This window comes from Mustela erminea, chromosome 1, assembly GCF_009829155.1.
Source record: "Mustela erminea isolate mMusErm1 chromosome 1, mMusErm1.Pri, whole genome shotgun sequence".
NCBI classification, from domain to species: Eukaryota; Metazoa; Chordata; class Mammalia; order Carnivora; family Mustelidae; genus Mustela; species Mustela erminea.
This window is the reverse complement of record NC_045614.1, coordinates 20,673,589-20,696,722: the sequence shown is the minus strand read 5'-3', so window position 1 is coordinate 20,696,722 and position 23,134 is coordinate 20,673,589. Positions and strand designations below refer to the sequence as shown.

Genomic DNA, 23,134 nt, shown 5'->3' with positions numbered 1-23,134 from the left:
TATCTCATTGTGGTTTTGATTTGTACTTCCCTGATGGCTAGTGACGTCGAGCATTGTTTCATGTGTCTGTTAGCCATCTGTAGGTCTTTTTTGGAGAAGTGTGTGTTTATACCTTCTGCCCATTTTTGACTGGGTTATTAGTAGTTTTTTGAGTGTTGAATTTGAGAAGCTCTTTGTGTATCTTGGATATCAGCCCTTTATCTGTATTGTCATTTGCAAAAAATCTTCTCCCATTCCATGGGCTACCTCTTAGTTTTTCTCTGTTGAGTTCTTCAGTGTTTGTATTCTTCAGCTCCAAAATTCATTTGGTTATTTTTTATGTTTTCTATTTTTTTGTTGAACTTTTCATTTTTTTTGTATTGTTTACCTGACTTTGTTGAACTGTTTTTCTGTGAGAGCTCTAAGCTCTCTAAGCATCTTTAGACAATTATTTTGAATTATTTATAGACAATTTGTGTATTTCCATTTCTTTAGGGGCACTTAAAGTTTATTGGGTTCCTTTGGTAGTATCATGTTTTCTTGATTTTCACAATTCCTGTACTCTTGAATAGTTGTATGTGCCATGTGAAGAGCAGTCACTTCTTCCAGACTGTATTAACTGAGTTAGATAGAGGGAAGACCTTCACCAGTGGATGGAAGCATGCCAGAGAATGCTGTGACTCTGGGTCTAGTGGTGCAGGTTGCTAAGTGCATGTGGCAGCTCTGGGCCCAGGAATGTATACCTCACTGGTTTAGGCCACATGGGTCCACAACATCACCAACCATGTGATCCTTGTGGAGACCTGCAAGGGTCCATGGTGTCTACAATGGTTGTTGGGGACTTCAGTGGCTCTTCCAGTCCAGCAGCTAGGAATGTGGGCAGATAGCAGTGGTGGCCAGAGCTGGTGGTGTGTGTAACCCCAGCTGCAGATACCTGCAAAATGTCAGGATAAAGTTGCAGACACAGAGGTAATGGTAAGGGCTGCAGAAGAGGCTGATGCCAGTTGCACATAAACTAGCAACTGCAGAGGCCCTGGTTATTGGCATGCATTTGCATAGCTGTAGAGGCAATGGAGACTGGGACAGGAGTTGGGTTGGCAATATGCAGGTGCATAGCTCCAGGGGCTTTAGATGAGCCCAGAAATACAGTAATTTTCTTTGTTCTCTCTTCTGAAACCCCATTATCTGGATATTGGACTTCTTGGATCAAACTTCTAACATTTCTCTCCTGTTGATAACTTTTTGTTGCTGTTGTACTATTTTCTAATCTTTATGTCAAGTTTATCCCTGTTATCTTGTTTGTAATTTTCTAGAGCTCCTTTGATTGCTTCTTAGATTGCTCCACTCTGTCTCCCTGTTGCTTCCTCATTTCTCTTTGCAGGCAGCAACCACCATTTTCTTCTATTGATTTGTCTGTTTCTTCCAAGTTCTTTCACATGTATTTGTTATGGTCTCTAACTTTCATGGGAGATTTCCTCCATACTGATGTTTGGCTGTCTGGAACTTCTGGGTAGAATCTGCTGAACACTGAGTTTCACTGTATGGAGGTCTGGGGAAAGGAGTGGTCATCTCATCCAACAGCTTTAAACACAACATATACTTTGATACTTTGATAACTCTAAAGTTGTTATATCTGAACTTCACTTCTGAGGTACAGACTTTCAACAACCCAGTTTGGGATGTTTAAAAGGCATCTCAAACTTGAAAGGAAAAACCAGACCAATATATTGATCCCCACTGCTGTACTCCCAAACCTGCTTCTCCCACAGTGTTTCCTATTCTACTTTTATAAGGTTAAAGTTGAGAAGATCAAAACATAGAAATCATTCTTCTCTAGTCTTTCCCTTTTTTGTACACACATCTATCTATCTATCAATTTATCAAAACTCCGAGTGAATTTATTTCCAAACACACATTCATAATCCAACAATTTCTTACTACTTTCTTTGCTCCAACTCTAGCCCAAATACTGAAATTACATCATTTGCTTGAATGACTGCTCCCTGATTCCATTATTGCCCTGCTCCAGTCCTTTTGCAACTGGAGGGATCCTTTTAAAATATAAGACAGATCATGTGATTCCCCTGCTTAAACACCTTCACAGGCTTTAGAATAAAATGCAAAATCCTCACCAAAAATAGCATCCTCTAAGCCACCATTGTGAGGGAAATTCTTAGCCTCAATCTCTCAATCACCCTTCACTTTCCACATCTAATTGATCATCAAATTGATTTTTATTTACTAACATCTATATACTCCACTGCATTTCTTCATCATTCCTATTGTTGTCTAGTCACTATTTATTGTCCAAATCACTTCTGTCATCCCCTTCCTCCCTGATTCTGGTCCTCTGTATTTTACATTTCCTATAGACAGAGACAGCATTTAAAACCCATATCTAGGGGTGCCTGAGTGGCTCTCTCAGTTATGTATCTGACTCTGATTTCAGCTCAGGTCATGATCTCAGGATTGTGGGACTGAGCCCTGTATTGGGCTCCGTGTTGGACAGGGAGCCTGCTTGAAATTCTCTCTCTTAGAAAAAAACCAACCAAACAAAACACCCATATTCTTATCCAATCATGTTACTCCTATAATTATGTCAGACTGCTGGAGAGGCCTTTTGGGCCTTTCAAAACTCTTCATGATCTGATACTTGCCTCCTTCTGCACCTTACTATCCCAAACATTAACATATACTTACATGCCAAAGTTACCAAATACCTTATAGTTTCCTGGAACTACCACTTCCCTATGCTATTGTGCCATTTTGGAACATCTCTCCTTCTTGCTTGTCCTCTGGGTGAACCTTGTCCACCCCTCAAGGCTCCCTTGAGTATTACTGCCACTGGAAGCTTCACTGATTTTTTCCAGCCTCAACTAATCCATCACTCTCTCTAACATCAGTGAATATGCAGCACATATATGGCAACGGTTTGCTTGTGGTCTATTTGATCCCACTAGAATAGTTTCTAAACTTGAGGGCCATGTATAGACTTCATGGGCAATCACCAGAAGGAACTGTCAATTCCCTAAAATTCAGTTTAAAACTTTGTATGCAAAACCACATTTGCACTGTCCTGGGAAGAAATTCTATCTGATCTTCATGACCCAGAAAGGGTTAAGAACAAATACCCCAGATGGTGATGTGATATTCTTGAGGGTAGGGATAAGTCTTGCTCATCTTTAATCTCTACATCCCATGCTTATCAAATAGTTAGGATAAATATACACGAATGTTTTTATACACTAGCAAATACACATAAGCAATTGATATGTTACTAGTATATTATTTAGGCAAATTTCAAAGATCCTCACCCAGGCAATATCCTATCTTTGAACTTCCCTATAAAAATTACATTTTTCTTAAAGAGAAACTTGTATTTCTTTCCAAAAACTGTAATTATCACCAATAAATACTTCTCAAATATATAACTCCTCAAAGTGAGGTTTTACCCAGTCTCTTAGTCTAAGCTTAATAGTCACCTGAAGTTTCTGATGTTTGCTTTATCTCAAAAATTTTTTTTACCTTTCTTTTAGTTACTTCTCATTCAGCCTGTAAAATGTAATCTTGGTCATCAATTAATTCAGTACATTTTAATAACAGCCAATAGACAACTAAGGATATATCAGGTCTCTCTTAGAAATACTGGCACATTATTTCCAGGTTTAATCATTACATTAACCAATAAATTGGCTCTTTACAGATTCAACTAGCTTCTTTTTTTTTAAGAGGTGGGAGAGACAGAATTTTGGTAACTGCTGCAGGCCAAGGAGCTTCATTCACCAGTAAAAACAACAGATTAAACGATCCCTGGATATTATGGTACAGCCTTACACAGTAGTTCCATTAGAAAGCAAAATGCGGTATGTGCTGTCAGATTCTAAGGAAGACCCCTTACATACATTGGGGCAAAGACAAAGGAACAACTTCAGCATATTGTTTCGTAATGTTTACTAGGGATAATAAGGAGAAAAAATCAGGCGTGCAGGAACAAGCTTACCCTGTTTTAGATTTCTTACCATTTTATAGAGATCTGAGACACTAATCTGGTCTGAATCCACTACTTCAAAGTCCTTTCGAGGCACCAAGTCCAGGCCCAAATGTCTAGTAAAGAGAAAGAACACACTCAGCATGCTATGTCCTCAGATTACTCATCTCTCCTTATGTGCCTAGAAGCTTGTCACGGCCATGACTTTGTGGCCAGAGACTGAGACATTACCCTGGCAGGGACAAGCTTTTGTCCAGTAACACCTAATTGTTCTCACCTTAAGGCAAATAAATGAAGCTGGAAATTTTAAAACTGACAATTTTAATCACCAAGCAGTTCCCCCTTGTGATGGTAAAAAGAATTCATTCAGCATCATGTCTTTAAGAGTCTACTTGAGTTCCTTACAGATGCATTTTCTTTAGATTATTAATAAGGCATGTTTTATTTTTCTCTTCCTCCCAATCCTACAAGTGTGTTCAAGGCTCAGTCATGCATTACTTTCATTAGGATGAAAAAAATTACTCAGGGTCCAAGTAGATTTGTAATTCAAACACATTAAAAAAATCACCCTCCAAAATATATTGAACTCAAAGAAATGTATGTTTTAAAGATTTTATTTATTTATTTGAAAGATAGAGATCTCAAGTAGGCAGAGAGGCAGGCAGAGAGAGAGAGGAGGAAGCAGGCTCCCTGCTGAGCAGAGAGCCCGATGTGGGGCTCGATCCCAGGACCCTGGGATCATGACTGGAGCTGAAAGCAGAGGCTTTAAGCCCCTGAGCCACCCAGGAGCCCCAAGAAATGTATGTTTTAATCTCATTTTAAATTTAATTAATACTGACACTGGTTATAGTGAAGACCTTACCACACATGAGTCATATCTTTTTTTTTTTTTCAGTTTACCAATGTGTGTTTCTTTGTATAATCAGCACACTCGTGGAGCTGGTTATTATTCCTGATACATTTTAAGTTCCTTGTTTTCTTCCCTCATAAGTGATGATGGAGGGTTTTACTTGTAAGATGAAATCTTAGATACTCTGTCCTTCCTTAAATTCATAGACAAAAGGAAGCTAATAACATTATTTTCTTTTTCTTTTTTTTTAAATTTTAATTTTTATTTTATTTATTTTATTTTTAATTAATTTTTTATTTTTTATAAACATATATTTTTATCCCCAGGGGTACAGGTGAAGTGTATAACATTATTTTCTAACTGGAAACGTCATTTGTGTAAAACACCAAAAGATCTACAACTGTCAACTTTTGAATCTCTGATGATTAACCATTATCTTAAGAAACTTCATATGAAAATTTAATCAAGGAGTACTACTCCTAAGAAATACTCCATTATCTGGAAGATCTGGTATAACTTGTAGAGGGGAGAATAAGAGATGGTGGTTAATGACTGATTAACTATGGCAGGCAGTATGAAGCAGTGTAAATAACGCCAGACAGCCAGAACTCTTGCATTCAAATATGACACATAATTTATGTTCAGTAAATGTTAGCTCTTTTCTCACCCTCTAAACCTGGAGTCAAATGGAGTGAGGGGGTTGTAGACCTTGAAATTGCTTACAACAGTATGTGTGTGTGTGTTCACATATGATTTTTTTTTATGAGGAGAGGGCCTATAACTCCCAACAGGTTTTCAGAGCTGCTTTGTGACCACCCTATACTCTAACACAAGGGTTATAAATTATTGTATCTGGCAAAAGTATTCCATAGGCAATGAAAGGAGAAGTATGTGGTTTTTCCCTCCTCAACTAGGCTGTGAATCACTATTAACAAAACTAATTCTACAGGCTCTTTCTGTGCATAAAACTACACCCATTTAAAATAAAACCATGTGAAAAAAATAAACTAAAAAACCATGTGTATATCCAAAATGCATTTATTTATAATTTATAACCTATTTATAGGAAGAGATATAAAGAGGTTAAAGAAGCTGCAAAAAGATCACTAAAATAAAAATAGAAAATCAAACCTATATGAAAATAGTAGAAGCAAATCGCATAGGCTATTATGATAACCACGATTCAGAATCAAAATTCAGATTGGTACCTTTTAGCAGGCAAGAAAAAAGGAAAAACCTGTTTTTCTACTAAAAGATAAAAACTCAAGTTTTTTCTATTATATAACTTACATCATCCATTAATACATAGCGTGGAGGACATTAGGAGAAGGTAAAATGAAGAGATAAAAATCCTTGTGGGAGACAAACCATGAGAGGCTACAGACTCCAGAAATGAACAGAGGGTTTTAGAGGGGAGGGGTGGGTGATCCTGGTGACTGGTATTAAGGAGGGCACAGATTGCATGAAGCACTGGGTGTTACATGCAAACAATGAAGCATGGAACACTATATCAAAAACTAATGATGTACTGTACGGTGACTAACATAACACAATAAATAAACAAACAAACAAAAAGGCCATGTATTTCTATAGGGTGCCTAGGTGGCTCATTGGTTAAGCATCAGCTTTTGATTTTGGTTCAGGTCATGGTCTCAGGGTTTTGAGATCTAGGTCCATCTTGGGCTTTGTGTTGGATATCAATGAGCCTGGTTAGGATTCTCTCTCCCTCTTCCTCTGCCTCTCCCCGCCATCCAGGTTATGTGCTCGCTCACTCTCTCTCTCTCTCAAAAGAGGACGAGAGAGAGAGAAGTATGAATTTTTAAAGAAGAAATGACTTTTGGAATTAGGTGCAAAAAAAAGTTGGCCTTAACTATGATAGTTTACAGTTTAATGGCAAAACCATGCCATTGAATCTCATTATTGAAGTTAATGTAATTAAATTGATAAGAGAGATAATTTTTCTACCACTGGGATCCTGTCTTCTTATATAAAAACATACTTTAGTGACTTCATATTAGCTATTATTAATTTCTCTGATATAATTTCAGGTCTCTGGCTTCCAACACTGACTGCAGGTAAAGGCAACAGTGTCATGGAAAGCAAGAGAAAGATGAGGCACATCCTTTCTACCTCTCTTGTCATAAAAATCAATTTACATCATAAAGATAATTTTTCAGATATGACTTCAAAGTACTTAAGATACTTTTATATGCATGTAAAAAACAGTGGAAAGATAAAAAATGACATTAGTATTTAGATTAGGGAAATGGAATAATACATTTGATCACTAAAAAATATTTTCCAATTTTCTATAGGCAGCTATTGAAACTTTCTAAAATACAACGATGAAGAATCAAAATTCTATACATATCTTTAACCATTAGTGGTCATAAAATATACGATAGTTTAAATATTACAATTAAGTAACAAAAAGGACTGAGTGAATATTCCAATCAAAATGGATATTTTTTCTTTTTTTTTTTAAATTTAAACTTTGTTTTTTCAGTGTTCCAAGATTCATTATTTATGCATCCCACCCAGTGCTCCAAGCAATATGTGGAGCTTGGAGGCTCACATAACCCCCAACCCCTCCCCTCCAAAACCCTCAGTTTGTTTCTCAGAGTCCAAAGTCTCTCATGCTTTGTCTCCCCCTCCGATTTCCCCCAACCCCCTTCTCCTCTCCATCTCCCAATGTCCTCTGTGTTATTCCTTAATGCTCCACAAGTAAGTGAGACCATATGATAATTGACTCTCTCTGCTTGACTTGTTTCAGTCAGCATAATCTCCTCCAGTGCCCTGAATGTTGATACAGATGTTGGGTATTCATCCTTTCTGATGGAGGCATATATACAGAACACATATTTTCAAGACAACAGCATTAGAAAAAATCCCAAAGGACCTAAGTCAATAGGGCTGGAATTGAGTGTACATGCTTTGTGGTTGTGTGCCACACAGAGCTATGAGCTGTCTAGCCTGCATTTTTGCAAACTCTGTCTTTGCATTATGACACCCTTAGCTTGCTTGTCCATTCATCAATCCATGCATTTACCCATCCACTCACCCCACAGGTACTCTCTGAGGACCTATCATTTCCCATCAGTGGTCCTGGACACAGGGACCACAGCAGTTTTGAGCAAGCAAATGTTCATACTCATGGAGTATGGAAGCAGTGTTTTCTATCTCCTAGAATTCATTGGAGCACAGTACCTTTTAGTTTCTTGATTTCATCATTTTAGGAAATAAGAAAATTATTAGTGGGTGATCTGATAAAATGAAGACTGAGTTCCTTCTACTGAGATAGTCTTCAAAGGAGGGAGAGTAGTTTTCAAAACGTAAATTGGAGGACTGACCTCACTGGACAAAGGCAGAGATGCTATACGGTGAGAAACTACACACATTCATTACAAATTTCATTCTGGAAAAGAGGTTTCTAGCTATTTATCCCTGTGGTTTAAGAATAGTGAACAGCAAGTGCAGAGAGTGGTTAATTTGGTCTTTTCTCTGTTTTCCAGCACAGGGAGGCAGGGCAGCAGAGTACTGAGGGGCATGGGCCCTGATGTCAAACTGCCTGGTTTGCATTCTGGCTCTTCCACCATGCTACACTGTCCTATCTATTCTAACAGGCTGTTGCAAAGATCAATCCATGGAAAGCATTTAGCACACTGTCTGGCATTGTAAACTGCTACTGCTGTTATAATTATCATAATTATATGCTACATCATTAGCCAAAATATGACCTAAGGTACAAGGACTGTGATCAAAGAGATACAATGTCTGGAAAAGAGACTCTTGAACAGATGGACACAAGCTGGAGGTATACATCTATACATATCTATATACAGATGAAGTACAGATCTTCAAAAATTATCTTACTAATTGTTTAGGTGAACAGTCTTCACAAAAACCTTTAGTGTTGTCTCACCACCAGTCACTGATCACTCACTCACTCATTCCAATAATTTAGTAAATATTTATTAACACCTACTCTGTGCTAGGTTCATGCTGAACTTAGTGACACAACATTGAATAAGAGATGCTCCTGGCCCTACATTCGTTCAGGTGCATCTCTTTAAAGGCCCTGGATCTCTATATCAAATTCTTGACTTTTATATTTCTTTAGAATGTTCTATATTCTATTCTATTTTCCTTTGAATCTTTTCCTTCTGTGGTTCCTCATCTGAACCACAGAACATAGAAAATAATATGAAGTTAATTAATTATAAACAATGGATATTTTATATTAGCAGGATTTAGTTCTCCCCCAAAATTGGTTGAATGGCTAGAGATATTAAGATTTCCTTTATGCACCCAATGAATCATTGAACACTACACCAAAAACTAATGCTGTACTATCTGTTGGCTAACTGAATTTAAAAAACAACAACAAAAAGTTTTCCTATATGCACTGGATTTTCCTAATACAGTAAAAAGAGCATATGGATAATAACTATACTAATGAAAACATGGCTTATTTATATTTATACAGTAATGTAATAAGACATAAATAATAATAGCTACACTTTACTGAACATTTAGTTGGGATAGGCATTTTATATATATCATCTTTTTTTTCCTTTTTAAAATTAATTTAATTTCTTTTAAGTGTAACAGAATTCATTGTTTATGCACCACACCCAGTGTACCATGCAATATGTGCCCTCCATAATACCTACCACCAGGCTCCCCCAACCTCCCACCCCCTGCCCATTCAAAACCCTCAGATTGTTTTTCAGAGTCCATAGTCTCTCATAGTTCATCTTCCCCTCCAATTTCCCTCAACTCCCTTCTCCTCTCCATCTCCCCATGCCCTCCATGTTATTCCTTATACTCCACAAACAAGTGAAACCAGATGATACAATGATACAATGATAATTGACTCTCTCTGCTTGACTTATTTCACTCAGCATAATCTCTTCTAGTCCCGTCCATGTTGATACAAAAGTTGGGTATTCATCCTTTCTGATGGAGGTTTAATACTCCATAGTGTATATGGACCACATCTTCCTTATCCATTTGTCCATTGAAGGGCCTCTTGGCTCTTTCCACGGTTTGGCGAATTGTGGCCATTGCTGCTATGAACAGTGGGGTACAGATGGCCCTTCTTTTCACCACATCTGTATCTTTGAGGTAAATACCCAGTAGTGCAATTGCAGGGTCATAGGGAAGTTCTATTTTTAATTTCTTGAGGAATCTCCACACTGTTCTCCAAATTGGCTGCACCAACTTGCATTCCCACCAACAGTGTAAGAGGGTTCCCCTTTCTCCACATCCTCTCCAACACACCTTGTTTCCTGTCTTGCTAATTTTTCCCATTCTAACTGGTTTAAGGTGGCATCTCAATGTGGTTTTAATTTGAATCTCCTTGATGGCTAGTGATGATGAACATTTTTTCATGCGTCTGTTAGCCATTTGTATGTCTTCATTGGAGAAGTGTCTGTTCATGTCTTCTGCCCATTTTTTGACATGATTATCTGGTGTGTGTTGAGTTTGAGAATTTCTTTACAGATCCTGGATATCAGCCTTTTGTCTATACTGTCATTTGCAAATATCTTCTCCCATTCTGTGGGTTGCCTCTTTGTTTTCTTGACTGTTTCCTTTGCTGTGCAGAATATCATCTTTTTTTTTTTAATTTTTTAATTTTTTATAAACATATGTTTTTATCCCCAGAGGTACAGGTCTGTGAATCATCAGGTTTACACACTTCACAGCACTCACCAAAGCACATACCCTCCCCAGTGTCCATAATCCCACCCCCTTCTCCCAAACCCCCTCCCCCCGCAACCCTCAGTTTGTTTTGAATCCATCAAAATCCTTGAGGAGAACACAGGCAGCAACCTCTTCGACCTCAGCCGCAGCAATATCTTCCCAGAATATCATCTTTAAGCAACATGGGAAGTGGGTAGTATTAGATCCATTTTATAATTGAGGAAACTGAGGTCCAGAGAGGTTAATGAAGTGGACTCTATTTTTAATTTCTTAAGGAATTAAAAGGGGGCAGAGGTCGGCTTGTCTTAAACTATGTCTGTCTTACTCTGAGCCTATGGTATTTCCAACGTACTTGCTATCTTTCTACTAATAACCATGAAAGTTAAATACTAATAAGTGACTATAATCAATTAAATAATAATAGTTTGAGGAATGATTTTGTGCAAATATATTAATACAGAAGGAAACATACAGATTGGTGAATGAGTGGCCCCTAGTCATAAGAACAAACCTATTTTATTACTTAGATTCACATTCACGTAGTGCCTGCCAAATGCAGACATTGTGCTAAGAGCAGGATATGATGATGAGCAAAACAGATGCACAAAGAGTGAATGAGTGAGAGAGAAAGAGAGAGAGAAATTTACTCATCTCAACATAACTTCATGGAAGGATTTTGACACATGCACACTTTCAACATTATTACCTCAGACTTCTTGGTATAGCAACGTACTAATTGATGGCCACAAAACCCTCTATCAGAATAACTCTAAGAAGAACTTGTTGGAAAGTTCTGCTAATTTCAGGTGTCCCAAAGCTGGAAAATATCACCACGTTCTTAAAGGGAAAGTACTGATCCATAAGGCCCCTTCTGAGTCCTAGCTAAAAATCTACAGAGGAAACTTGTTGGTGTGAAGGAGGGGGTGGCAGTATTTTCTGCATATTACAACCCAAACTTCTGCCTGTGCTGCTTCCCCAAAAAGCAATTCCCTTGGGGAAGGATATAAACTATGGGGGAATAAAGGGACACGGGTGGGTTAGGATATATGAAAATCTGAGGGAGAGGGTACAAAAGAGAGGGGGAATAAAGAGACTATGATAGAGGGAGAGAAAGACAATATAAGAACTATAATTATATATTAATGATTTGTCTTTAATATTGAAACTTCAGAATAAAAAGATATGAATTATTTCATTTGACCTTTGATCTATAGAAACATCATTCTATTTCAATAAAATCTTGTAAAATGTTCACACTGTATTCAAATCTGTACTTTCTTACTAAAGATGAAATACAAAAATCTTATAAATTATTCTATGAATAAGGCCTTTCTTACTTAGGTATTTTTCTAAAGCAATCTCTTAGTTTCTAAGATCAATTAAGCTGTGTTGGTCCTAGGTTAACACAAGTTTAATTTAGTAGGTATGCTACAGTAGTGATGAGATTAGAATGAGAAGAAACTTTTAGAAACATTTTTATGGAAGGTGTTGAAAATATTAACACACTAAAATTATACTGCTAGACAAATTGCTTTCTTTTTTTACTTTTTTATGTTTTATTTTTATTTTTTGGTTAATAAAATATATTTTTTTAAGAATCTCAGTCTTCCTTCCTTTTGTTACAAAGTTATTGGCATGCTTTTGGTGCCTACTGAAGAATTCGACCACTTCTACCTCCTCAATCTTCCTGAAAGTTATTGTTACCTAAAGTCGTCTGCCATCTTTTTTAAAAACAGTTGGCATCTTTTTGGAGTTTACAGTTCTTTTGGTATTGAGAATCTGTTTCTATGCTGATGACGCCTACTTTCATCCTCTTCTTTCCTTCTGAATTTGTTTCTTTTTGGGAAATTAAATTCTCTAGTGTTTTAAAAGGAGGACCTCTAAAAGCAAAATGGTTCTTCTTTGAACATCTACATTCCTTTTTCTCATTTTGTATGTACTTTAAGTGACCAGAGATTTGGGGGCTGACAGCATTTATCAGTATTTATTGATTGATTGATTAATTGATGTTTAAAGATTTTATGTATATATTTGACAGACAGAGATCCCAAGTAGGCAGAGAGGCACACAGAGAGAGAGGGGAAAACAGGCTCCCTGCTAAGCAAAGAGCCAGATGCAGGGCTGGGTCCGCAGGCTGGTGCCTCCCCACGTCCACCGTGAAGCCCTGCAGCAGCTCCAACAGTCCTGTGGAGATCTCCCTGCACATCCTGCCTGCCCGCCCACAGGCGCCTGGGTGCCGCCCTCGCCACCTCCCTGGACCTGTCTGCCACCACACGGCCCTTAAGCGAGCGTGCTCAGAGGGCGCTGGAGACGCTACTCGCTGCTAGTACCCCACTCTGGGCCTGGCAGCACGGCTGGCATGGACCGCGGGTCCCGGTGCTCGGCTGCTCCCTGAAGCGGCAGCAGAGGCTAGACAAATTGTTTTAAATCTTCGACAAAGTAGGAAAAAATATCCAGTGGAAAAAAGTCTCTTCAATAAATGGTGCTGGGAAAATTGGACAGCTATGTATAGAAGAATGAAACTTGACCAATCTCTTACACCATACACAAATATAAACTCAAAAGGGATAAAAGATCTCAATGTGAGGCAGGAATCTATCAAAATCCTAGAGGAGAACATCGACAGTAACCTCTTTGACATTGGCCACAGCAATTTCTTTCAAGACGTGTCTCTAAAGACAAAGGAAACAAAAGCCAAAATGAAATTTTTGGACTTCTCCAAGATCAAAAGCTTCTGCACAGCAAAGGAAACAGTCAACAAAACAAAGAGGCAACCCACGGGATGGAGAAGATATTTGCAAATGACACTACAGACAAAGGGCTGATATACAAGATCTATAAAGAACTCCTCCAACTCAACCCTCAGAAAACAGATAATATGCCAAAAATGGGCAGAAGACATGAACAGACACTTCTCCAATGAAGACATACAAATGGCTAACAGAGACATGAAAAAATGTTCATCATCACTAGCCATCAGAAAGATTGAAATCAAAACCACATTGAGATGCCACCTTACACCAGTTAGAATGGCAAAAATCAACAAGACAGTAAACAACGTGTGTTGGAGAGGATGTGAAAGAAAGAGGAACGCTTTTACACTGTCGGTGGGAATGCAAGTTGGTGCAACCACTTTGGAAAACAGTGTGAAGAAACCTTAAGAAATTAAAAATAGAACTTCCCTATGACTCTGCAATTGCACTACTGGGTATTTACCCCAAAGATACAGATGTAGTGAAAAGAAGGGCCATCTGTACCCACTGTTCATAGCATCAATGGTCACAACCACCAAACTGTGGAAAGAGCCACGATGCCCTTCAACAGACAAATGGATAAAGAAGATATGGTCTTGGGGCACCTGGGTGGCTCAGTGGGTTAAAGCCTCTGCCTTTGGCTCTGGTCATGATCCCAGGGGACTGTATCAAACCCTGCATCAGGCTCTCTGCTTGGCAGGGAGCCTGCTTCCTCCTCTCTCTCTCTGCCTGCCTCTCTGCCTACTTGTGATCTCTGTCAAATAAATAAATAAAATATTTTTAAAAAGAAGATATGGTCCATATATACAATGGAATATTATACCTCTATCAGAAAGGATGAATACCAAACTTTTGTATCAACATGGACGGGACTGGAAGAGATTATGCTGAGTGAAATAAGTCAAGAAGAGAGTCAATTATGATATGGTTTCACTTACTTGTGGAGCATAAGGAATAACATGGAGGACATTAGGAGAAGGAAAGAAAAAGTGAGTTGGGAGAAATCAGAGTGGGAGATGAACCATGAGAGACTATGGACTCTGAGAAACAAACTGAGGGTTTTGGAGGGGTTTTAGGTGAGCCTGGTGGTGGGTATTAAGGAGGGCACATATTGCATGGAGCACTGGGTATGGTGCATAAACAATGAATCTTGGAACACTAAAAAAATAAAATTAAACTCCATTGGTGAGGATGTAATTAACTGACATAGTCTTTGAATGGGAGACTTATACAGAGATAATGGCTAGTTCATTTGAGTACAACTTCGTTTTATGCCCTTCCCATATTTCAGCTTCTAAAAATATAAGAATACAACATTTTAGGTGCTGATTTTTACATGATATAATTTTTAAATTTTTACTTATGGAATGAATGTGCACATATGTAAACAGGCCAACAAGTATAAGCCATATAAATTTAATTCTGGGCTCTTCAGGTTTTTCTGTCAAATAAATAAGAATTCTTTTTTTAAACAGCTAATGGTAAACATTTAACAGTACAAGTTTAATTAAAGGTCTAATTGAGTACATTGACTTAAAAATGAAGCAAACCTAGTTTGTACTGAACAGATTTTGAGTTATAATTAAAATTCTGCACTAATTCTTTGTTTATAGCATTTAGAAAACTGTGGTAAAATAGGTATAATACAAAAGCTACCTTTTTTGGGGGGGGGCAGGTGATTATTTATTTATTTATTTATTTATTTATTTATTTATTTATGGAAGCCTGTCTGTGTGCTCAGATTCAAGCTCTGGGGCACATTGCTTCTTAAAAAATTTTTTTAAAAATTATTTTTAAATTGCCATTTTAACCATCTTTTCAGTGTACAATTCATTGGTGTTAATTCTATCCAGAATACTGTACAACCTTCATCACTATTTCCAGAACATTTTCATTATTGCAAACAGAAACTCTGTACCTATTGAACAATTACTCCTATTTCTGCACCCTGCCTCATAACCTCTATTCTACTTTCTGTCTCTGTGATTTTGCCTAGGGTAGGTCCCTCATATAAGTGGAACACACCTTTTGTGTCTGGCTCAGAATTATTCCATTGTAGGTATATACCATATTTTATTTATTCATTCATTTGTTCAATCAACACCAGGATTGTGTCCACCTTTTTGGCTATTGTGAATAATGCTATGAACATTGGTGCACATGATTCTGTTTGACTCCAGGCCTTCAGGATTTTATTATTAATTAATTAATTAATTATGAATTCTTAATCTCAGAAAACAAAATAAAATTGTTGTATATAGATGTGGAGAGCGCTGAATTTGATTTAAACTCTAAATAAAAGAGCATAATACCAGTTTACTTTCTATCCTTAGAAAATTAAAGTTCTAGTTCAGTGTTAAATCAGATATATACTATGGGACATACAGTGTTCACACTAGGAGAATAGAACAAAGATCAAATAACCCATAGACTAGAAATACTGGCAATAATTTGCTTGGTTTTAAGACTCACACTTAAAAATAATCAGATAGATGGTGAGGTCCTGCTGAAAGTATACAGACTTTGGAATCAGTCTGGGTATAAAAACCAGTTCTGCCACTCACTATGCAACAATGGAAAAAGTACTTTGGAGGCTCAGTGTCCCCATCAGGTAAAAGAGAACTCTTGTCTTGGAGAAGCACAATAGCATTTCATTATAACAATGCATATGTTAGGGGTACCTGGGTGGCTCAATGCATTAAGCATCTGACTTTTTGCTTCAGCTCAGGTCATGATCATATGGGTTGTGGTACACCCATATCGTGTTCCGTGGGGAATCTGCTTGAAGCTTCTCTCCTCTGGCCCCTCCCTCAACTTGCACATGTGCTCCCTCCCTCTCTTTACTAAATAAATGTTTGGAAAAAATGCATATGTTAGGTCATGCACTTGCCACAATTACACAAGTAGATGTACTCAATAATTAATAACTGTTATTAATAGCTTCTGAAATAGGTTCTGACAGGGCAGAGCTATCATGTCTGTGTAAGGGGTTATTGAAAAGGCATAAAAGTTTAAAATAATATATGATTAATATTTATTTACATCAATTAAAACATAAAAATAATTCCACAAACACTGATTGTTCATCTCCCACATGCCATATGCTAAGCTTCAGTGTTTTATGGCACTTACAGAAGTGTGGTGAGATAAGAAGAATGGAACTCTCAGGGCATAAAACAGAACAATGGATACAGTTATCAGTGCTGGGCTACCGTATGGAACAAGTCTCCTTTACATAACCTAATGTACAAAGTGGCTTTATTTCTACAGTATACCATCTTTTCCTTTAAAGTAAGAAGGAAAATTTTTTAAAGGGTTAGTTCAAGTGAGAACCAGAGGATAGTCCTATCAATTCTGGGGGCAATAGGTCTTTTTTCTTTAATAATGATAGATGTACGAAGTTCTTATACAAGTTTTTATATTTTCCACTGGTAATAGAGGGAAAAATGGAAAGAAAAGAAAGAGTAGGAGAGGAGTGAAGTGGAGTAGAGGAGAGAAAAGAGGGAAAATGATTCAGAGAAGCTACGAGAGGAGGAACAGGGGAGGGGAGATGGAGAAGGGAAAGAAGGGAAGGGAATGGAACTACATCCCTGATTTTTATACTTATTACAATGGACATATAAATACTCCTCCTCCTCAACACACATATACATTTTCCTGAGAAAAAGTTATTAATGAAGGTGTGATAACTGCAATTTACTTGATAAATATTTATTATGGTCTTTGCCTTTTGCAAATATAATTTGAACCATTTCTAAGCCATCAACTTATAAGTTTTCAGATTTGACTGCAAAATCTGATTGGTTTGTTCTCCAAGTTTTATTACAAAGAGATATTGATATTTCTTGAATATTTCTCTTCTTCATTTACAGGTATGCACAACTGCATTGCAACTGCAACATAATGACTTACATACAACTTAGTATCATCATTTCAAGTTTAAAATTTTCTTGGCACATAGTAATGTTATTCTTTCAGTTATTACTATCATTAATTTATTAAACAAATGGGATAATGCCATTTTATAACATGATACTGTGTGTGGCTGAGGAGACAGAATCAGTAGCTATGCTGTGAGCTAACATCCAGTATTTTGCCCGATTTTTATTGCCCAGAGTTAGATTTAGAGAATACTACCTGATCTATGGTACACCTGAAGTCACCTTATATTATACAAGGTGTCTGTGGTGTTTGCCAAGCAATCCTACTGAAAGTCAAGAAAGGGTGTAATTTAATGAAACAAACAAGGATAGGATGCTGTCACTTCAAAAAGGCCACAAATGGCTAATTTAGGGTTGTATTTTTTTTTCTTTTCTAAAGATGAACAGCATCCACTCTGGGTTGGATTGACTTGATAAGATTCTGTGTTTTCTCTGTCCCAATTTGCTCTTCCCCTTTTGCAAGAACACATTCTCAAGTCCCTTTAGAAACAGGCCATCATTTTCGCTTTTGTTTCCTTTGCCTTTGGAGACATGTCTTGAAAAGAAGTTTCTGTGGCTGATATCGAAGAGATTACTGCCTATGTTCTCCTCTAGGACTCTGATGGATTCCTGTCCCACATTGAGGTCTTTTATCCATTTTGAGTTTATCTTTGTGTAGGGTGTAAGAGAATGGTCAAGTTTCATTCTTCTGCATATAGCTGCCCAGTTTTCCAGCACCATTTATTGAAGAGACTGTCTTTTTTCAACTGTATATTTTTTCCTATTTTTTTGAAGATTATTTGCCCATAGAGTTTAAGGTCCATATCTGGTCTCTCTACTCTGTTCCACTGGTCTATGTGTCTGTTTTTATGCCAGTACCATGCTGTCTTGGTGATCACAGCTTTGTAGTAAAGCTTGAAATCAGGTAGCGTGATGCCCCCTGTTTTATTTTTGTTTTTCAACATTTCCTTAGCGATTCGGGGTCTCTTCTGATTCCATACAAATTTTTGGATTATTTGCTCCAGCTCTTTGAAGAATACTGGTGGAATTTTGATCGGAATGGCATTAAAAATATAGATTGCTCTAGGCAGTAGAGCAATGTTTATTCTTCCGACCCAAGAGCATGGAATGGTCTTCCATCTTTTTGTGTTTTCTTCAATTTCTTTCATGAGTGTTCTGTAATCCCTCGAGTACGGATCCTTTACCTCTTTGGTTAGGTTTATTCCCAGGTATCTGATGGTTCTTGGTGCTATAGTAAATGGAATCGATTCTCTAATTTCCTTTTCGGTATTTTCATTGTTAGTGTATAAGAAAGCCACTGATTTATGTACATTGACTTTGTATCCTGCCACGTTGCTGAATTGTTGTATGAGTTCTAGTAGTTTGGGGGTGGAGTCTTTTGGGTTTTCCATATAAAGAATCATGTCATCTGTGAAGAGAGAGAGTTTGACTTCTTCATTACCAATTTGGATACCTTTTATTTCTCTTTGTTGTCTGATTGCTGTTGCTAGGACTTCTAATACTGTGTTGAACAAGAGTGGTGAGAGTGGGCATCCTTGTCGTGTTCCTGATCTCAACGGGAGGCTGCAAGCTTTTTCCCATTGAGGATGATATTTGCTGTGGGTCTTTCATAGATAGATTTGAAGTTCAGGAATGTTCCCTCTATCCCTATACTTTGAAGCATTTTAATCAGGAATGGATGCTGGATTTTGTCAAATGCTTTTTCTGCATCAACTGAGAGGACGATGTGGTTCTTCTCTCTTCTCTTATTAATTTGTTCTATCACATTAATTGATTTGCGAATGTTGAACCATCCTTGTAGCCCAGGGATGAATCCCACCTGGTCATGGTGGATAATCTTTTTAATGTGCTGTTGGATCCTGTTTTCTAGGACCTTGTTGAGAATCTTAGAATCCATATTCATCAGTGATATTGGTCTGAAATTCTCCTTTTTGGTAGGGTCTTTGCCTGGTTTGGGGATCAAGGTAATGCTGGCTTCATAGAAAGAGTCTGGAAGCTTTTCTTCTGCTTCAATGTTCTGAAAAAGCTTCAGGAGAATAGGTGTTATTTCTTCTTTGAAAGTTGGTAGAATTCCCCAGGGAATCCATCAGGTCCTGGGCTCTTGTTTAAATCAAAAGCTTCTGCACAGCAAAGGAAACAGTCAACAAAACAAAGAGGCAACCCATGGAATGGGAGAAGATATTTGCAAATGACAGTACAGACAAAAGGTTGATATCCAGGATCTATAAAGAACCCCTCAAACTCAACACACACAAAACAGACAATCATATCAAAAAGTGGGCAGAAGATATGAACAGACACTTCTCCAATGAAGACATACAAATGGCTATCAGACACATGAAAAAATGTTCATCATGACTAGCCATCAAGGAGATTCAAATTAAAACCACATTGAGATATCACCTTACACCAGTTAGGATGGCCAAAATTAGCAAGACAGGAAACACCATGTGTTGGAGGGGATGTGGAGAAAGGGGAACCCTCTTCCACTGTTGATGGGAATGCAAGTTGGTGCAGCCTCTTTGGAGAACAGTGTGGGGATTCCTCAAGAAATTAAAAATAGAGCTTCCCTATGACCCTGCAATTGTACTACTGGGTATTTACCCCAAAGATACAGATGTTGTGAAAAGAAGGGCCATCTGTACCCCAATGTTTATAGCAGCAACGGCCATGGTCGCCAAACTGTGGAAAGAACCAAGATGCCCTTCAACGGATGAATGGATAAGGAAGATGTGGTCCATATACACTATGGAGTATTATGCCTCCATCAGAAAGGACGAATACCCAACTTTTGTAGCAACATGGATGGGACTGGAAGAGATTATGCTGAGTGAAATAAGTCAAGCAGAGAGAGTCAATTATCATATGGTTTCACTTATTTGTGGAGCATAACAAATAGCATGGAGGACATGGGGAGATAGGAGAGGGAGTTGAGGGAAATTGGAAGGGGAGGTGAACCATGAGAGACTATGGACTCTGAAAAACAATCTGAGGGTTTTCAAGGGGCGGAGGGTGGAGGTCGGGGTACCAAGTGGTGGGTATTAGAGAGGGCACGGATTGCATGGAGCACTGGGTGTGGTGCAAAAGTAATGAATACTGTTATGCTGAAAATAAATAAAAAATAAATTAAAAAAAAAGAAACGAAACAGGCCATCAAAAGTAACTTCCACATCCATGAATACTTTAAAATGGCTTTGGCTGGCCCTTCCACTTGATTAGACAGTTTGGCCTTCATAAAATCCTGGCTGGCAAACCATTTCCCAACAGAATTTTGAATATTTTACTTCACTATATTCTAGTATCCGCTGTGACCGAAAAAACTTTTAAGGTTTGTGTAACTCTTATTCTTTTTTAAGAAGACTTGTTTTCAGGGTCCCTAGGTGGCTCAGTAAGTTAAGCCTCTGCCTTCAGCTCAGGTCATAAGCACAGGTCCTGGGATCAAGCCCTGTGTCAAGCTCTCTGCTCAGCAGGGAGCCGGCTTCTCCTCTCTCTCTGCCTGCCTCTCTGCCTACTTGTGATCTCTCTCTCTGTCAAGTAAATAAATAAAATCTTTTTTTTTTTTTTTTTTTTTTTTTTTTTTTTTTTTTTTTAAGAGACTTTTTTTTTTTTTTTAACAGAAAGAGATCACAAGTAGGCAGAGAGGCAGGCAGAGAGAGAGAGAGAGAGAGAGAGAGAGGAGGAAGCAGGCTCCCTGCTGAGCAGAGAGCCCGATGTGGGACTCGATCCCAGGACCCTGAGATCATGACCTGAGCCGAAGGCAGCAGCTTAACCCACTGAGCCACCCAGGCGCCCAGTAAATAAATAAAATCTTAAAAAAAAAAAAAAAAAAGACTTGTTTTCCTACTGGAAAACCTTTTAGGATCTTTTCTTCATCCCTGAATACTGAAATATCTTAAAGGGCCTTGATGTGGGTTTTGGATTTTTCCCCCTATTCTTCATACTAGGTATTTGGTGGACTTTCAAACTGAGACAGCTGGCGTTTTGGTTCTGGAAAATTCTCTTCTATCATTTCTTTAGAATTTCCTCTTTATTGTCTTTGTTCTTTTCCCAGAAATTATAATATCTGATGTGAGACACCCCCCCCCCCACAATTAAACCTCTGTATTGTTCTTTCTTCAAACTTTCCCATCTTTTTCTTTTATTTTCTCAGAGATAACATAAAATTGTCTTACTGGTCTCATCTTGAATGTTTTATTTTGGAAATCCCATTCTCCATTACCTTTTCGGCGTATATTTTTCTACATAATGGGTCTTAATTCTCTTTGAGGATGCACAGAGGGGTTTTTTTTTTTTAAGAAGTTTTTTTTACTAATCTCTAGGTGTCTTTGGAGCCACGTTATTTCCTGGGGGCAAAGTATTTTTGCTTATCCTGGTCTCTCTTCCCTGTTGAAAGATTTTTTTTTTTTTTAAACACCTGGTGATACTGAATTGTCTATCCCAATTTAAAAGACACAAGAAACATGGGGAGTTCTTGCATATAGTGGGTGAATAGCAAGCTTCTCTTTGCAGTAAGTAGAAGGGATCTGATCATTATACTTTGGAACCCTTAAATGGCAAATATGGAGAGCTTTGCAATAAGGTTCCAGTGCACATTCTTATTGCCCACTTCTCCCCAGACAGTCTGTCTTTGTGTTTGTTTATCTGAAGGGGAAACAAATACCTGGATGCCAGTCTTTCTACTCATGGCAGTGGGTTAGTCCTTTTATATAATTTTAAGCAATACCCCCTTTTTAAGTACCGAGGCACATTCCTATCCTCCATGATTCTGCAAACTGTAGGGCAGAACAGCTCTTTCATTAGCTAAACTTTCTTTCACATATACGGAGCTTCCTCCATCACTAAATACTCTAAATACTTTCCAGCTTCTAGCAATGATTTCATATATCCTATTTATTACTGGGCCCCCTACCATTCTTTTTATTTTTATCATTTCAGTGATGTCTTGAGAGGGGGAGGAGATAAAGACTTGCACTAAAATATATTTAAGGTGTATGTATATCTTAAATAGGAAGTGACCTAGTCACATCAAAGTTCATAGAACTTGACTTTAACATAATGAAACAAAATCACTTCAGAATTATGTCAGTTTTATATCTAGGAAGAAATAAAATTTGAATACTATCTGCTCTAGTTTCCTATGCCAACGTCTTAGAATACTATGAAAACAGCAAAGAATCATACTTACTGCATAAATGCAGGACTGTTTTTTTTTTTTAATTTATTTTCAGCACAACAGTATTCATTGTTTTTTCACCACACCCAGTGCTCCATGCAATCTGTGCCCTCTATAATACCCACCACCTGGTACCCCAACCTCCCACTCCCCCGCCACTTCAAACCCCTCATTGCAGCCTTCCCGTTGAGATCAGGAACAAGACAAGGATGCCCACTTTCAACACTCTTGTTCAACATAGTATTAGAAGTCCTAGCAACAGCAATCAGACAACAAAGAGAAATAAAAGGTATCCAAATTGGCAATGAAGAAGTCAAACTCTCTCTCTTCACAGATGACATGATTCTTTATATGGAAAACCCAAAAGACTCCACCCCCAAACTACTAGAACTCATACAGCAATTCAGCAATGTGGCAGGATACAAAGTCAATGTACAGAAATCAGTGGCTTTCTTATACACTAACAATGAAACTACAGAAAGGGAAATTAGAGAATCAATTCCATTTACTATAGCAGGATTATTTTTAAATGACAAATTAGTTAAGAATATTTTGAAGTACAGATGTAGATAGGTCTCATTTGTAGTGTATGCTTATTCAGATTAATTGTATGGCTATAAAATGTAAAAGACACAGAGTTCACATGAAAAAATAAAGATACAAAAAGATGAAACAGAAGTATACTCTGATTACTGATCTGGAATCAAGGATTTTGAGCTGGAAGAGACCTCAGATGATAATGCA

At 37.8% G+C, this 23,134-nt stretch overlaps 1 protein-coding gene across 6 annotated transcripts in view; it reads right to left on the bottom strand.

The window, feature by feature from the left end:
• DOCK3 (dedicator of cytokinesis 3) overlaps positions 1–23,134 on the bottom strand; it is a 562,865-nt gene that overhangs the window by 181,788 nt on the left and 357,943 nt on the right. For all 6 annotated transcript variants that reach the window (XM_032320930.1, XM_032320975.1, XM_032320941.1 and 3 more), the window contains exon 7: positions 3,999–4,083. In XM_032320930.1, the coding sequence (XP_032176821.1) occupies positions 3,999–4,083 (85 nt within the window). The remainder of the gene's footprint in view (positions 1–3,998; positions 4,084–23,134) is intronic.